Raw genomic sequence first — 17065 nt, 5'->3', positions numbered from 1 at the left:
ACGTATCGATATGCGAAACGCAAGTGATTGACATAAGAAATATAAATGGGCAGGGCAGATAATCAAAGACTAGTTGTATTAACTTTTGAGTATATAATTTTGTTTTGTCTCTTATTATATTCCTAGTCATTAGCATTATGACAAAAATGTAGAGATTACACGTTTGGACAACAGTTATTTAAAAAATACAAATTCCAACTGGCCTGTCCCCAACTTACGTGATTGGTTGGTTACGCTGTTTAGTGGACCCTACATCGTCACGTCGTTTTAACCTTATAATCACCGCCATAATTTTCATTGTGACAAAGCAAAATAAGGAACGATTAGACATAAATTTGGTATTAGTGTGACTTAAATTCTACGAAGCTGATAATAATTCGATTGTCTAGTTTGATACCGGTGTTGTGAACCGGTGGGAATGATGAAACTGTGGACTAAACACGTGGGTGGACTACTGGCTTGTCTGTGATTTATGTAGTTTTGATAAGGGTCCCGTGACAGTAAAATCTCTATATTAAAAGGCACACTAGGGCCTCAAAATTATCATAAGATATTAAGTTACAAGTACTATGTATCGTCAGGGAAATTTTTTTTTTGGTAAAACATCATCCTTTGTTTCATAACCATCTTTAGTCGTAATCTTGTTCATATTACATAATAGTATAATACACAAACCAAATATATAAATACTATTACTGTCGTAGTTTTAAACATAATACTAGATTTTGACCCGCCCTTTCAAGGGCGGGTATATTTTTGGAGCGGGTATAGGAGCGGGTATATTTTTGTTTTAAACTTTTTTTGAATGATTTAATTTTATATTTATGTTTATTAATCATATTTATCTCTAATGTTAATTTACTTTAGTATAATTTTTAGTAATTATATTAAATATGTCAAGTTGCATAAATATACATATCATATGTATTTCAGAAATTATTTTTAAACTTTATTCATAAAAATTACAACATATTATATTTTTTTAATAGTTATCTAACATAGTTAGTCAAGAATATTTGTATTAAAAAAATCCGATTCGTAATCGACCCAAAAATCAAACTCTAATACTCTATTAGACATGACTTATATATTTGAATGGTTCTTAAAATGTTATATCCAAAAACCAATATCAAACCCAATCCGCACCGAAAACCGAACAATGTTTTTTGAAAAATGTTTGAAAAATTATATTTTTAATATATTCTGTTAAATATATATATGTAAACGGGTTAATATGGTCTTCAATAACTTTAAGTAAAATCACATTTAATAAATACTTTTAATCGAATAACCTATTTAAAACCCGTTAAACTAATTGAGTTTATATGAATATTTATTTGTATTAAAATTCCACTTAAATCCTGTTAAACCATATTTTTAACTTCACGTGCTTTGCTAATTGATAAATTTAATGTATGTGTAAAATATTTAAAATTTGAAAAAATTAATGTCTAGTTGAATAAATCATAATTTCTTGGGCTGAGATGTAAGTTATGTTTTTGTAGTGTGATAATAATTTCTGAAAAAAATATATCAAAGTTTATTATAATTATGAGGAATAATTATCATATCATTATAGAAAGAGATGTCAATAATGTAACTGTATACATAATTATATAAAATAATGTGTTATATTAATCAAATAAAAGGTTAAAATTCTAAAAATAATTTTTATTTGAACACCCAATAACAAAAAACATAACAAAAATATATGGCTACAAAATTGTATTTTTAATGTCGAGCATTAATTTTAACCTTTATAAACGTTTATATTTTTATGGTACATGACCAATTGTCTAAGGGGTTTTTTTTGGTATTACACATGTATTGCTATATATAAGGGTTTATTTTTTTTAAAACACCAAATAATGAAAAAAATACAAAAATATAGTTTTAAATTTTTTTGTTGCCATATACGTTGTCATTTAAAATATGAAATATGACTTAAAGTGGTTATCCCTTTAAAATAGGACTTAAAGTGGTTATCCCTTTAAAATAGGACATTAAAACATATTCATTTACATGCAGTTATATAACATTATGCAGTTAAGTTTTAGATACAGTTATATTTTAAATTGGACTCAACTATTATCAACTGGACATGTTCCTAATTTAATAGTATTGATTTTTTTGTGGAGTTCCAAACATATTGACCGTAAATGTGAGATACAAGCTAGCAAAAACTAGTAAAAATATGTAATGTAAATGTTAAAGCCACAAGCCCATATGGTCTACGGTTTTATTGCTCTTTCTGATACACTATTATTTTTATTAATTGCTATATTAAAGATACATATATATTGGCTGGTCCATTTCAGATTTTCTTTTATTTGGTCCCGAATTTATTTTAGCATATAAAACATGCAGAACCAATCAAACTAGCCTAGTCGTTATCTTTTTGTTATACTAGAAGAATACATATTACGATTGTTGTTAATTTTGGCGCATCGTCTCCTTTGCAACTCCATAATTTACATGGCTTGAGCATGCATGTTCTACATATTAGAAATAGCAACAAGCTGTATGGGAAACATGTAGTATAGGATTAAAGGAAACATATAGTATAGGTTTTAACCCTAATCATACAGACTTGTTAGGATTAAATAGCGAAAAATACAGTATAGGAGACAATAAATTGTATGATCGATACCGATAGTTATCCCCAACAATAACTTGACAGCAGAGAAATGGATCATCATTCTGTTGCCCATACATGAAAAGGACAAGTTATGTGCATATATACGGTTCTGTTAACCAATAAAGTTTATTCCCGTCACTTATCAAAGTTAGTGCTTGTATAATTCTATTGTTGTATTAATTAAATTGCAATTGTAAAATTAAAATGCTTATAGAAATATGGACAAACAAAAAGGAAAATAACAGTTTTTTCATACTTAACATTATAAATATGTCGACTATGATCATTGGTTTAGCACTGCTTTCATTTTGCATGCGACCCATATTCGATATTTTAGTAAAATATATACATTTGATGTAAAACAACTGAGTAAAGTATATAGATTTATATAATATATATATATATATTTAGAATATGATATTAAAAGTTTATATGTTTAAAACCTGTGTGTTTGCTCGATTTGTTCTTTATGAGCAAAAATTAAATTAGGTTATAGATTGAACATATTGGTTTATATAGTATACAACAAAGGGGTTGGTTCATTTTGAATCAAAATTCATATATGAAAAATCCTCATGAAAGATTGCATCCACTGAATTGAGGAGCAATAAATAAATAATTAATATATGCATTTATTCTGGGACAAATTATTAATTCGAGCCTATCAAGTGTCAGTAATAAAACTAAAAGGGATAATTATTTTATAAATACGAGCATGCATGTTTACATATACGAAGAAGAATCGTTACACAATATGTTAATCAATAGTGATGGTGAAAGTAGTACAAGCAAAGTATATGGTTGTTGGGCCATACCAAATTTTTATCAAAAGCATTCATTGTGAATGTGAAGTTGGGAGACGAACTATCCATGCAACAAAATAAAAGTATTATCATAATTTGATTTGCTTTTATTAGTTAAGTTTAGTATAAACATATCATTTTTTTGCTTCACCAAACTTGTGAATAGTTTTGATGGTTATGAATTGTTGTTGTTGACTAATAGGGTTCACACCGAAGTCTGAACATCTTAAAGTACAGTTGTTGACTATTTTGCCTGCTTACGTTGACCCCCTTTGCTAAAATGAATTATACAAGCACCGTCTATTTATTTTCATAAACGAGTAATTAATAACTAACCGAGCTTCAGAATTACATTTACAAAAACTAAATGAATTATTACGATGTGCTAAGCATTTTATAATCAGTTAAACTCAGTTCAATATAATAAAACCAAAATACAAAATGAGGAAAAATAAATAAATTAGTAAAGCAAAGAGAGAGAAGACAAGAAAAAGAGGAAGGAGAGTACAGAGCAGCATTTTCTTTCTTCCTAGCTTCTTCTTCTCTTTCTCTCTCTCTCTTCATATGTTTTGTCTGTACTGATATTCCGTAAAGAAACTCTTTTTTATTAAACTCCCTTTATCCCACTCCGTGAGCGCGTGGAAGATACCCTGCTAGAGAGAGAGAGAGGGAGAAGCAGATTTGGGAACATCTTCATAATCTCCGGCGGCATCTTCTCCGGCTGAGTTTCTGACGTACTCCAGCTACCTCCTAACAGTTGTACAGGTCTTTCTCTTCCTTCCCCTATGACTTAAAAAAGCTGAAAAAAGTATCTGAGTCTTCTGATCTCACTTCTCTAAAGCTTTCGCCTTTTTCTTGTTTGCCTTTGATCTCTTCTTACTAGAAATAGATTCTTCTGATCTTTACCTTTTTACTCTTCTCACTGCACCGATTAGCTTATTCTTCTTCTTCCTCTCTCTCTTATCTTTCCTGCATAGAAAATTACAGTTTTTTTTTTCCAATTTTTTCTGATTGGTTATAAAAGTTGTCGCATTTATTAATGCCTGTGACTTCTTTCTGGGTGGGTCACATTTTTAGTGTCTATATATATATATATATGATATGAGAGTTCTATGATCTACCACTGATTTGCTGGAATCTGGTTTATTTCAGATCCAGTGTGCCTGAGGACTGACTCAGTTTCCTTCTGAAAATTGATAACAAAGGGTGAGTACAAAAGTGACTGTCTTTTGATTGTGATAGGTCTTGTGAAAATGGTAAATTGGTTCTTCTTTCCTTTTTGTATAGACTCTATGAAGTGTCACCCTTTGATTACAGAATCTTATTCTTCCTTCTTACCCAAACTCTTGTTTTGTTATGCTTTGGCCTTATTCTTCTTCTTTTTTTGCTGCTAGAAGAAAGTCCTCTCTTCTTCTAAACTCTCCTCCTCTCTTTAGATTCCAGCAAAATCTATTTTCATTTTGAAACCATTATTGCCTTTCATGTCATTTTCTTTTGCTTCCAAGCACCAATAGCAACCTTATATAAGCTGTGAAACTGCAGGGACCAAAAATGAATGAGCTCCGAGGCAGAAAGGTTCAGAAGATTGAAAGTCCGGTTCCTGGGTGCTTAGGGAGGATGGTTAACCTATTTGATCTAGGTACAGCTGTTAATGGGAACAAGATGCTTACAGATAAACCTCATCGTGATGGTAATGACTGAACTCCCTCTGCGACTAGTTTCTTCACTAGTCAAAAGTTATATTCAACTCAAAGGACGTAACTATATCTCTGTTTGAGTTTTGTATTCCCTTGTGTGTTATTGACACGAGGTAGTTTGTTGGCAGGATCCTCTCTGTCAAGGAGCCGATCTGATGTCTCTCGAATGCCAAGCCCCTCCTATAAAGGCCACTCAGAACCTGACTTGGTAATATTTGGTTGAAACATTGTCATTATCCTTATTGGCACCACTTGATGTTTCTTGTTTGCACAGATTATGTCTGATTTAAGGAGAACTGCTTCTAGCAAAGCAAGTGGTACACCGATGAAGAAGCTCATTGCTCGAGAAATGTCAAGAGAGGTCGAACCTAAACAGAGCCCTACAAATGTGGTTGCGAAGTTGATGGGCTTGGAGACACTTCCCCAGACCGCTACACAGCGAAGCAAATCCAGAGGCTATTCACACTCTTCTATGGATGATGAGGTTCAAAAGTATCAGGAGCTCAGCAGAGAATATAAAGATGTGTATGAAACGTGGCAGTCGCCTCAGAAGGTGAGCTCTTCAAGGGATAGCTCGCCTAGAAAAGGAAGATATGATGAAAGCGCGACCGAGAAACTCGTTCGTCAGAAGTTTGCAGAAGCGAAACGTCTTGTTACTGATGATAGTCTTCACCAATCCAAAGAGTTCCAAGAGGCACTTGAAGTTTTGAGCTCCCACAAGGATTTGTTTGTTAAGTTACTCCAGGAATCAAATTCTTTCTCTCAGCAAAGTGTTCCTACTCATCAGTCAGAGGCGAAAAGGATCACAGTGTTGAGACCTTCAAAGGCTGTTGAGACTGAGAGATTTGTGGTTCAAGGAAGGAAGAACAAGCAGGTTAAGAAAGTGGCTTCTTCATCAAGTGGATGGGGAAACCGAGGAACCGAGGAAAGAAGTGTACAACAACCAACACGTATTGTTGTCTTGAAGCCTAGTCTAGGGAAGACTCTAGATACGAAAGGTGTTTCATCATCCCCATCCACTCCGAGAGGTGTACCCAATGAAGGCTATTTTGATGATGTTGATCAGTCTAAAGAAGTGGCAAAGGAGATAATGCAACAAGTGCGTGAGAATCTGATGTGTCACCACCGCAGGAATGAGACTCAGTGCTCATCTGTCTTGTCTAATGGTTATATTGGTGATGACAGCTCCTTTAACAAATCTGATAACGAAGATCCGGTGGGTAACCTTAGTGATTCTGAGATCATGTCACCATGGGACTGTGCTAACAGGTTTGAAAGTCCTTTCTCTCCTTCCTCTTTCAGCCGAGCCTCGTTCTCTCCGGAGTCATCTGTCTGCAGAGAGGCTAAGAAGCGACTTTCTGAGAGATGGGCGTTGATGTCAGTAACCAGAGGCAGCACTCAGCCGCATAAACACGTGCCGAGAAGCTCCAGCACCTTAGGGGAAATGCTTGCACTCTCAGAGACCAAAGTGACTACTGGATCCTACGAAGATAGTGATGAGATAGTACCTGAGACAAGGGTGTCAACATCGTGTATAAACACTCATCTGAATCAAGTGGAAATGGGTGGTGACTCTCTGAATATCCTTGCAAGGTCAAAATCAGTCTCTGACGCTTCCAAAGCACAACTTCCACAAGAGGGCACTGATACGGGAAGCTTGAAATCTTCATGGAAAGTTTCTAACTTGTTCTCGTTCAAGAATAAGAAAACAAGCAAGGAGAAGAGAGATGCAACGCCTTCTTCAGTGACTCTTCCCAGCGAAGATTGTCTCCCTCCTGATGCATTACAACAGCAAAGTATAATCCCAGGAGAGGTATTCCATCAATTATTTAACCTCAAAGAGCCATTGGTGATTGTGGACATTCATGGCATCCATTTTTGATTTGTTTGCAGGAGGAACTGACTACACCAAGGCCCCTAGAAGCTGGGAGTACAAATGAGAAACAGGACGAGCTAAGTCCAGTTTCGGTTTTGTTTCCTCCATTTGAAGAGGATCCCGAATGTTCCACGTCAAGCAAGCTTGGTAAGTTCTCTGGTAGCTTAGCTTATTTTCAGAGAGTTTGTCTCCTCTTATGCTTATCCAAATGTTGCTTTCTCAACAGGAGAGGAGTTGTCGCTTAAATCTAATCTAATTGACAAATCACCACCAATCGGGTCAATTGCTCGGATCCTCTCATGGGATGATGACTCTAAACCCGCAATGGGAGGAGTCCAAGAGGATGAAGACTGGTTCTTATTCATAGAAACAATATTGACAGCTGCTGGTTTCAGCAAGGGTTGCACCTTCTCTCATGACACGGTTATGCCAAACAGTCCATTAGACCCTTCACTCAGAGAGAAATACACCAACCTAGATAACAACAACAACATCAAGGAGTTCGTTAACGAAGGAAAACGCAGACAACACAGGTCAACCCGTAAGCTCATTTTCGACTGCATTAACTCCATCGTCTCGGAAACAACGACTACACGCATAGGCACTGATTATTCTCGGCCTTTAGACTTGGTGGAGCATGTCTGGTCCCAGGTAAAGGACTGGCTTTCAGATGAGTATGTAGAGGACATGGACGCAAACAGCGTGGCTGCAGAGAGTCTAGTGAAGGAGGAGATCGTTGGAAGGAGGTGGATGAATAGCTTTCAAGGTGAAGTAGACGACCTTGGGATTGGTATTGAAAGTGCATTGTTGCGAGAGCTTATAGAGGAAGCCGTTCTCGATCTTACACAATGAGAGGAGAGGAGAACAAGTAACTACTACATTGAATAAAAATGTAAGATAAGTGTAGTTTTGTCTTATGGGAAGATTTGTCTCCATTTTTTTTGTAATGATTGAGAGAGAATTAAATGCTAAAGCAGACTAATAATCACTTGATCCCATTTTAAACACAAATCTCGTTACGGTTTTGTGCAAACACACCAAAGAGAAACCAATGTTCCAATCTAAACAGAGGAAAGATCAAACAATGACAGTTGTGTAATACTTATGCACACTCGAAAGTTACAGCGGTAGCAAGAGAGGAACAAAACGAAACAGGAACTCAAGTCTTTTGAATTAAACTGAGGGACTTTGGCTCTGGCCGTTGTTGAGACCGTACTGCAGAAGAATAAAAGACAATCAAACACAACGCTTAAACCTCACATACTAAGTTCAGGAGATTAAGTTTTTTTTTTTTACCTTCTCTCTGATTCTGGACCTCCAGTTGTCAATATTGCTTGATCCAGAAGATGTCTGGTTAGCCTGTGGAGCAAGAAGGTTCTCACGTGCTCTATTAATCGGATTCTCGTAATCATCCTCATCGTCAAGGTCTGATTGTCTAGGAGAAACCATAGCTCTCAGAACCATAGCCAGTAGCAACGACAGTAACTGAAACACCAAAACAAAAGGAGAGAGCTATGACATAACTCAAATGTGGAAAAGGCAAGAACTGAGCTAGAGTTAGTTACCTGGACAGCTACCACACCAACCCCAACCCATTTGCAAATATCGATGTTTGCTTCAATGAAAGCTCGAAGGCTAGTGAGTTCTCCAGTTGGATCATAAGGAAGATCCTAAAAGAGACACGTCTCTAGACTGTTTTACCACAACACGACGCAAGAAACAATTTTTCAAATGTGAAGAAGTGAAACTCACCTTCTCCCAGTGACGATCAATGGCAATGAATCCAACGAGAGCTGCTTCAAGTATGATGACAAGAGTTTTGAGGATTGAATACTAATACACCTATCAAGGACTAAACTTTCTAATAATCTTCACATTAGTGAACAAGAAGCAAGTGATTATATATTAATAGACAAGGATACGAAACACAAGCAGCAGCCATTGATAGCTTCAGCTGCAATGAAACCGATGATGGTGACAATGCAGACCAAGATCCCAATCGCCATGAAACAGTAGATGAACCTGCATTGAATTTAAAAACTCAACCAATTGGAACATTCCTTCAAACATTAAACTGTGTCTTAGCTTAAACTCAATGTAAGAACACAATCCATCATCATCATGCATTTAAAGCTTTGACCTTTATCATTTGTCTTCTATCAAAATCAAAATTGACTAATGGAAACCATAAAAATGGAAACTTTTGACAACGGATAAGGAAAATTCGAATCGAAGACCATAAAAATGGAAACTTTTTTTTGAAAAAGAGAGTACCATGGAGCAGGAAGATCTAGTGAGCGGAGGTTGAGACCCGAATCTCCGAGAACGAGACCGATGGGTTTCTGAAACGAGTCAGAGACGCTGTTGATCTGGATTCGTGAGGTAGAGAAGAGATAAGGAGAGTCGGGAGAAGAAGCCGTGGGAGGCTGAGAAGGAGGAGGGTCGACGGGGACGTGGCGATTGTATTGATCGAGCATCCATATGGAGTAGATGATGATGGAGATGCCGATGAAGGCTTGGAGGAAATTGAGGATCTTGAGGACCGAAGCGAAGGAGAGATGGCAGCAGTTGTGTCGCATCTTTAACTCGATGAAAAAGCACAAGGAAAATTCTGATGAGCGATCTCAATGCTAAACAGCTTTGTGTTGTGATTTGCTGGCGGAAGAAAAAAAAGTATAATGCTGTTTTGTCGGATAGGATCCGAAGCTTTGCTAATTATAAGAGCACCCCCATTAGTGAACTTACTGGGGGGGGGTTCACACAGATTCCAAAAAAAAAAAAAAAATTATAAAACTCTCTCCGTGTTTTAATATAAGTCGTCGTAGAGAAATTTTTTTATTCCAAATTATATGTCGTTTTCAGTTTTCTATGTAAAATTTGGTTTTCTTAATCTACGTGCATAGGTATAAAACGATTTATATAAAAAAACGGAGGGAGTAATGAATAGTAATGAACATGTCTCTCCCAAGCTCTTCCCAGTGAATCTGGTTCATCACTGTAGCGCGGGCCGCCACGTGTTTAATTAATTTTTTTTTTTTTTAAACAAAAATCAAACAGTAAAAAAAATAATAAAAAAATACTTTGTTAACCCCTTTCATGGAGTTCACTGATGCACATGCTCTAATGGTCGTATTATTTGTTTGTTTAAAATAAATGATTAAGTTATATAGTGTCGCCTTCGTATTATGCATCAATTCTCATTATTATTGTTTAATACTACTTATGGAAATATTCAAGACTTTAACACACGTATTAAGCAAATATTCTTTCATAACTAAAATATCAATTATTATTTATCGAAACATAAAGCAATCATCCGAATATAAATTGTCAAAAAAAACATTTAATCCCGGGTGAGAAAGGTTCGAGATTACCGGGAGGAATCCGACTAATGTCAGCGTGACGTGAGGTTTGAAGCTGAAATTGATCAAGGTAATGAGGCCGAGCAAACTCAATGGGCTATTATAGTAACTTGGCCTATTAGTAATTGGGCTACGGTCATTAAGCTCACCATGGAGAGACTTTCCTCTTGCCTCTTCCGTAGTTCAAGTGGGGACTGTTTAGATTCAAGTGATGCAAAGCAAATGGTACAGCTTATATATGATAATTGTATTGCGATGATAATGTTAATGGTTATGATGGTGACAGGATTTAAGTGTGCATGTGAATGTAGATGACTGAAAAAGATAGCCAACTACTTATAACCAACATACGACCTTTTAGTCTTTCCTCTTCTCTCTCTCAACTGATTTTGATTATACAAAATGTTATGTTTGCAAACCGGCATTTAACTGGGACCGCTTAGCTCTCTTCGGTTATTTTTTTCTTGTGATAAACCACATTCAGTATATATATATATGTCATCTCGTCATGTGCTGTTGTTTTTTTTCTATATCGTTTCGATTAATCAAGAAGTTGGGAACGTCGGAACTCCAAACAAAATGTTCTACGATTATTAATTATACATGTATCCTGATCATATTTATCTAACATGAAGGGAAATTTGAATCTACTATAAAAAAAAATATTAGAGAGAATTCTACTGCCAATAAATAATTATATTTCTCCATTAATTAATTAATTCGCATAATTAATTTTGTTTTCTATGAAGATCAAAACGCAGATCTCCTGGTATAGAATCATTAATGAATCATTGGTGAAACCACTGGACCAATGGAACTTCCACGTAGTTCAAGTTATAGTGAAGATATTTTGAACAAATTAAAATTATAGCTACATGCGCGTATTAAATAACTATCAGTGGATCATGCCTAGTTTTGAAAAATTATGGACTGTACATAGAAGTAATAAAATGTAAGATATAATACAACTAAAGAAATTGGTACTACCTATTCTGTAAAGATATAGTGTAATTCAGGATGGAACTTATAGTTTGGAGGATCGAGTGCTCATACGTTTGGTGTTCCAGGTAGTTGTGTATCATGTTTGGCGAGAGCGCAATGGACGCAGACACCAACAAGGCATTCAGGGGACAGAGTAGATGATTAGTACTATTAACAAGGTTGTCAAGAACAAGATAACATCTCTTGGGTATAGATTTGATCACAAGCTCAATGGACTGCTAAGAAGATGGTTTGAAGTATTCAGTTAAGGAAAGAAGATCTTTTACAGTCTACAATTTTTCAATAGGTCTTAGAAGCTCATTCTTTATAAAAACTCATTTTTTTTTGTAAATGGCTCTTTTTGATTGATCAATAAATTTGAAATTTAATCAAAAAAAGAAAGATATAGTGTAATCGTTTAGGCTTTACTATACAACGTGGTAATATATTATTTTAGGTATGTATGTGTGGATTAAAAAGAAGTATATATGGATAACAATAATGCCAGCATTATTTATACATTAGCTTAAGACTTTTATGTTTTATTCATTATGTTATATATCCAATATCTAAATTTGTGGTCAGATACTTTTGATGACAGCTAATCATTTATTATTTTGGACCTAGCTATGTTTTGGTTTGATCGGACTTCAGTTCTGGTTAGGTCTAAAATAAGTGTTTGATTGGTCCATCTTATAGCTAAAGATTTGTGACTTTCACATTCATATAAACTTGTTGGCTATAACCATTAACACTACCTTATAAGATGTAGTTTATGTTGTGGCAGATCCATATACGTTTTGTTTGGTTCACTTTCAAGCTAAAACGTTACCATAAATAATTTCATTATAATCCAAGATCATCCTCCCTTAACTTTTTTTCCACTGATCATCCTCTCATAGCATGCGTTATTTGTTCAACATAACATGATTCATCTCTCTCCCAACGAAAGTACTGGATTCGAACTTAAATCCAACAACCATACATCAGTACTGCAGTTCTTACCTATTGATTTAATTTTGCATTCCATATGGTATCTCTTTAATTAGAACAGCTTTGTTTTCTCCTAAGTGATCAACCGACAACAAAATAACATTTATTACATACACCAAAAAAAGTTAACCATTAAAACGATTTTCCGTTGTATATAACAAACGAAGAGACTAATCATCTTTTAAACTTTTCATATATTACGAAGTATCAACGAAGGCGTTCGCGTTTACATCATGTCCACACTTCTCCTAACATCGTTATGCGTAACGTTATTTCTTATGCCGCAACAAACAAATGCGGCACGAGCGTTCTTCGTCTTTGGCGACTCACTCGTAGACAGTGGTAATAACAATTACTTAGTCACCACCGCTCGTGCTGATTCTCCGCCTTATGGAATCGATTATCCGACCGGTCGTCCTACGGGTCGTTTCTCCAACGGATTAAATCTCCCTGACATCATCAGTATGGAGAAGCCATTTTTATTTACTTCATTTTCATTTTTATTTCAGTATTTTAGAGCTATTAAGAGTGATTTTTTCCTGGGGTTTAGGTGAACAAATCGGATCTGAGCCAACATTACCAATCCTTAGCCCCGAGCTCACCGGAGAGAAATTATTGATCGGAGCTAATTTTGCCTCTGCCGGCATCGGAATTCTCAACGACACCGGTGTTCAGTTTGTAAGTCATCTATCACATTATTCTATTGAAATAATCTCTTAATTTAATTTTTATATGAGATGAAGACAAAACTCGTTTTCATAGTATTAATTAATTCATGATGGTATTAGCTGATACTTTTCCTGAAAAATAAAGATCCAAATATAATTAATTTTGTTCAAACATTATTAAAGAATATAATAAAGGAGGAATGTAGAGAATAAAAATATAATAGTTCCTTTCCAATTTAAAATATATTCAGATATTCAGATCTCCTACAGCTCTGCTTATGTTTAATAACCAAAAGGGGCATTTTTGAGTCATCTATCACATTATTCTATCGAAATAATCTCTTAATTTCATTTTAACTAAAGTATTATGGGCTGAAGACAAAACTCGGCTTCATAGCATTATTACATGATGGTATTAGCTGAATAGTTTTTCCACTAACTAAAAATTTAATATGAAATATGATTAATTTTGTTCAAGCATTATTAGATTCGATGAAAATGTAACTGTAGAGAATTAAAATAAAAATAATTATCTAACTGAAACATACATTTAGATAGTCAGGTCTCCTATTTTGATTATATATATGTTTAATAACCAAAAACTGACATTTCCTCTGACCAATTTGATCATGAGATTCATTATTCCGATTATAGTTTTTTGTTCCTTTGAACTAAACCGGTTTTAGTCCTTTTCGATCTTAGAAACATTAAACTCGAGTTGCATCCGAAAAAACATTAAACTCCAAAACTAAGCTTTCATTTTCTTTCTTCTAAATATACATTTTAGAGTTCAAATGCTTACTTTGTTTTCCTCTGAGACAATAAAAGAAGAACCCTATATTTTAACCAAATCTAATATTTTTTCTTGTTGTGAATAAATAATGTAGTTGAACATACTTAGGATCGGTAGACAATTCGAGCTGTTCCAAGAGTATCAAGAGAGAGTGAGTGAGATTATAGGTTCAGACAAAACACAACAACTTGTAAACGGAGCTCTTGTCCTCATGACTCTTGGTGGAAACGATTTCGTCAACAACTACTTCTTGCCATTCTCTGCTAGAAGTCGTCAGTCTTCCCTCAGCGAATTTAGCCAGCTTCTAATCTCCGAATACAAGAAAATACTAATGGTATACATATATTTCTTGGGTTGCACGCTAGTCTTAGGGTATCATTATATATTCTTATGCTTTTGACTCTTGTTTGGTGATACAGAGACTGTATGAGTTGGGAGCAAGGAGGGTCATGGTTACGGGAACCGGACCCTTGGGTTGCGTACCGGCCGAGCTTGCTTCATCCGGAAGCGCAAACGGAGAATGCGCACCCGAGGCACAACAAGCTGCAGCCATATTTAACCCGCTTTTGGATCAAATGCTTCAAGGACTTAACCGTCAAGTCGGTTCTGATGTTTTCATTGGGGCTAATGCGTTCAATATGAATGCAGATTTCATAAACAATCCCCAGAGGTTTGGTGAGTACTCCTACAATGGTTTTGAAATTAGCAACTGTATGCCATTGTTACTTATGAAATTGCGACTTATATTCATCATTGTGAGTGCTTCAAAAAAAAAAGTCATCATTGTGCTATTCTGCAAGTTTATATTTTCTGCCATTGTTGTTTTTGCTAATGGCCAAGAATTATTTTTCTGACCTAATTTGATCAAAATTTCATAGGTTTCGTGACGTCCAAGGTAGCGTGTTGTGGACAAGGAGCATACAACGGGCAAGGTGTTTGCACCCCGTTGTCAAGCTTATGTCCAGACCGTAACGCCTATGCATTTTGGGACCCTTTCCATCCGACTGAGAAAGCTACCCGACTCATCGTCCAACAGATAATGACTGGTTCGGTTGAGTACATGAACCCCATGAACCTTAGCACCATCATGGCGTTAGATTCCAGAATATAATCGAGGAAGCAATCTTTTCAGTATACGTGACATACAATGTCCAATTTGCAAGTGTAATTTAAATATATCTATTTGATTTTTGTTTACTACTTATCGTTGTGTTGTTTACTTATTTCCAACTTTTCATATATATAATAAATATTATGTCAAAAGAAGATTTTGAGTCTGTGACCATGCATGCTTATGCCAAACAATGGTGTATATACTGGAGATGTTGTCTATGACAGGTTTAATGTGACGGCACTAACGTGGAGGAATCAAAATGCATTTCGTAGAAAATTCTCTGGCCATATGATTGTGTTGTAAAATGCATACTTAGACCGTTAGACACATGCCTATATAGTGATTGTTACTCATGCTAAACTGTAACCCAAAAAAAGACTTAATGATTCAATCAGTGCCGGTCCTAGGAAATCTTAGACTAAAAGCAAATTTTTAAAACGGCCATTTTTCTGAGATTCGAATCTAGGTTAGGGACAAGAGAAGTTAGTAACCTTGAGATTTTACCACTAGACCAAATGAATATTTTGAAATTTTGTGGCTGAGATTTTTCAGCCAATGCTTGATTCAATGAGGGTTTTCAAGTAGACCCGAACTGTAAGTTGTGCAACTATAAAGAGACGCAAGACCATGAGTTCTTTATGCGTTCTGATAACAATATGTAGACAAACCCAAACTTCCATTTCCTTCCAGCGATATTCACGCTAAACTAGGGGTAAAAGCGGCATCATACACTACACAGACCTAATTTGTCACCCTTTTTATTTTCTCGCTTGTTGGTAAGGTATTTGGACATTTCTTGGCTAGGTTGTTATTTGTTAAGTGTCGCAATAAAACCCGAAAAGTCATCTGCAGAAAGAGCCAATATCTATAGCCTAGACTGGTTTTGGATGCTTTTGTTTATGCCGATGTGTCGCCATCGGTCAGATGACTCAGATCAACATGGAAAGAGACAAATAACGATAAAATGAAAAGCAAAAAAAAATGATAAAATGCCTACGTAGAGAGTGATTGCGTCATTGTTAATGCAAAAAAATGTCATAGCACACACATACACTATAAGCTTTCTGGTGAGAGAGATAGAATAGAGAGCTTATTATCCTGAAGCAAACAAGATTTGAAAAGAGAATCGGACAAAGAAAAATAATCGTAATGAAAACCTTAGAGAAGAAGAAAATATATTTAACGATTCTGATCCAACCCTTATCAAAATTTCAGATTCTGCCGTATTCTTCTTTGTTCTGTAGATGGTTCTCTTGGAAATTTCTGAGTAAACTAGAGAAACCTTAACCACAAATGTTTTTTTCCTATTTCCTTTGTTGTGAAGTTTCTATCTATCCATAATTTTATTTTTCTTTTATGGTAAAACGTACATACAGTTCCCAAATTTCCAATATATATGTGTTTTAAGGGCTTGACTTTCAACCACTATATACACCTGATTTTTTATTCTTGTTGAATTTTGACTTTTTGAAAAGTAAACATGGTAAAACAAGGGAGAAGAATCATGCATGACGATTAATGATCTTTATGAGAAACAATTGTCACATAGTCTTAGTCTATGCAACCATTCTAGTTATGTAATACAGCACTGAGACATGGATACCATTTGTTTTATCGTTGATTCTTTGAATATATTGAAAACTAGTAACTGTGAGATTAGTGAAATGTTGAATTGAAATTAAAAAATCTACTTAAACAAAGTTACTGCACTCTTTCATTTAATTAATAGTATATTGGTCTATCTATTATTTCTTCTATTACCATATATTAATCAACGTTAGTTAAAAGGCTTTTAGTCCTTATAATGTCGCATATTTTGATAAAGGTATATATAAAATCGTACATACCAGCAGTATAAATAAACAGACCTATATATGATATGTTTCTAATAGGACATGTGAAATAGAAAAACATACCATGTATATATGACATATCATAGTTTATATTAAAACCCATTTTACACCCATATTAATAAACCTGCAATTAAAAACTTAGATTTTAATTTTCAACAATAATTAAAATATTGACTATGTATAGAAAAAAAATATAGCTTTATAATAACTACAGATTAAATCCCTTTTATATATTTGCTTTTATATTTTTAAATTTTGATAGTTAATATATATATATATATATATAT

General features: G+C 34.8%; 3 protein-coding genes across 5 annotated transcripts; 2 read left to right on the top strand and 1 right to left on the bottom strand.

Moving 5' to 3' along the window:
- The first annotated feature begins 3762 nt into the window (after window positions 1-3762).
- Window positions 3763-8002, top strand: LOC103854122. Of its 3 annotated transcripts, none has more exons than XM_018654015.2 (7): window positions 3763-4206; window positions 4594-4647; window positions 4984-5131; window positions 5256-5346; window positions 5413-6951; window positions 7032-7161; window positions 7241-8002. In XM_018654015.2, exons 4-7 carry the CDS (start codon window positions 5305-5307, stop codon window positions 7864-7866), a joined length of 2337 nt encoding a protein of 778 aa, XP_018509531.1. In that variant the 5' UTR covers window positions 3763-4206; window positions 4594-4647; window positions 4984-5131; window positions 5256-5304; the 3' UTR covers window positions 7867-8002. The 3 variants fall into 3 exon arrangements, with proteins under 3 accessions (XP_018509531.1, XP_009129280.1, XP_009129285.1); XM_009131032.3 differs by having other exon boundaries at window positions 3766-4206; window positions 5267-5346; XM_009131037.3 differs by lacking the exon at window positions 4594-4647 and having other exon boundaries at window positions 3766-4206; window positions 5267-5346.
- Window positions 7991-9707, bottom strand: LOC103854135 (tetraspanin-20). Its single transcript, XM_009131051.3, has 6 exons — window positions 9289-9707; window positions 8937-9036; window positions 8767-8847; window positions 8580-8684; window positions 8311-8499; window positions 7991-8229 (listed from the first exon to the last, which is right to left on the bottom strand). Exons 1-6 carry the CDS (start codon window positions 9591-9593, stop codon window positions 8188-8190), a joined length of 822 nt encoding a protein of 273 aa, XP_009129299.1. The 5' UTR covers window positions 9594-9707; the 3' UTR covers window positions 7991-8187.
- Window positions 9708-12518: 2811 nt separating this feature from the next.
- On the top strand, window positions 12519-15088 carry LOC103854119 (GDSL esterase/lipase At4g28780). Its single transcript, XM_009131030.3, has 5 exons — window positions 12519-12812; window positions 12901-13028; window positions 13906-14145; window positions 14231-14486; window positions 14690-15088. The coding sequence occupies exons 1-5, from the start codon at window positions 12584-12586 to the stop codon at window positions 14920-14922; spliced, it is 1086 nt and encodes a 361-aa protein (XP_009129278.1). The 5' UTR covers window positions 12519-12583; the 3' UTR covers window positions 14923-15088.
- Window positions 15089-17065: the final 1977 nt, after the last annotated feature.

This window comes from Brassica rapa, chromosome A01 (assembly GCF_000309985.2).
Source record: "Brassica rapa cultivar Chiifu-401-42 chromosome A01, CAAS_Brap_v3.01, whole genome shotgun sequence".
In the NCBI taxonomy this organism is placed as follows: domain Eukaryota; kingdom Viridiplantae; phylum Streptophyta; class Magnoliopsida; order Brassicales; family Brassicaceae; genus Brassica; species Brassica rapa.
This window is presented reverse-complemented; position numbering and strand designations above follow the sequence as displayed.

Bases quoted from the DNA above. Each gene is read 5' to 3' on its own strand.
- LOC103854119 (XM_009131030.3), top strand. From the start codon at position 12,584: ATGTCCACACTTCTCCTAACATCGTTATGCGTAACGTTATTTCTTATG. The intron at 12,813-12,900 runs GTATGGAGAAGC...CCTGGGGTTTAG, and splicing joins AAATCTCCCTGACATCATCA to GTGAACAAATCGGATCTGAG. The intron at 14,146-14,230 runs GTATACATATAT...TTGGTGATACAG, and splicing joins AATACAAGAAAATACTAATG to AGACTGTATGAGTTGGGAGC.
- LOC103854135 (XM_009131051.3), bottom strand. From the start codon at position 9,593: ATGCGACACAACTGCTGCCATCTCTCCTTCGCTTCGGTCCTCAAGATC. The intron at 8,848-8,936 runs GTATCCTTGTCT...TAGGTGTATTAG, and splicing joins ATGGCTGCTGCTTGTGTTTC to TATTCAATCCTCAAAACTCT. The intron at 8,685-8,766 runs GTGAGTTTCACT...TGTCTCTTTTAG, and splicing joins TTGATCGTCACTGGGAGAAG to GATCTTCCTTATGATCCAAC.
- LOC103854122 (XM_009131037.3), top strand. From the start codon at position 4,993: ATGAATGAGCTCCGAGGCAGAAAGGTTCAGAAGATTGAAAGTCCGGTT. The intron at 5,132-5,266 runs GTAATGACTGAA...GTTTGTTGGCAG, and splicing joins AGATAAACCTCATCGTGATG to GATCCTCTCTGTCAAGGAGC. The intron at 6,952-7,031 runs GTATTCCATCAA...ATTTGTTTGCAG, and splicing joins AAAGTATAATCCCAGGAGAG to GAGGAACTGACTACACCAAG.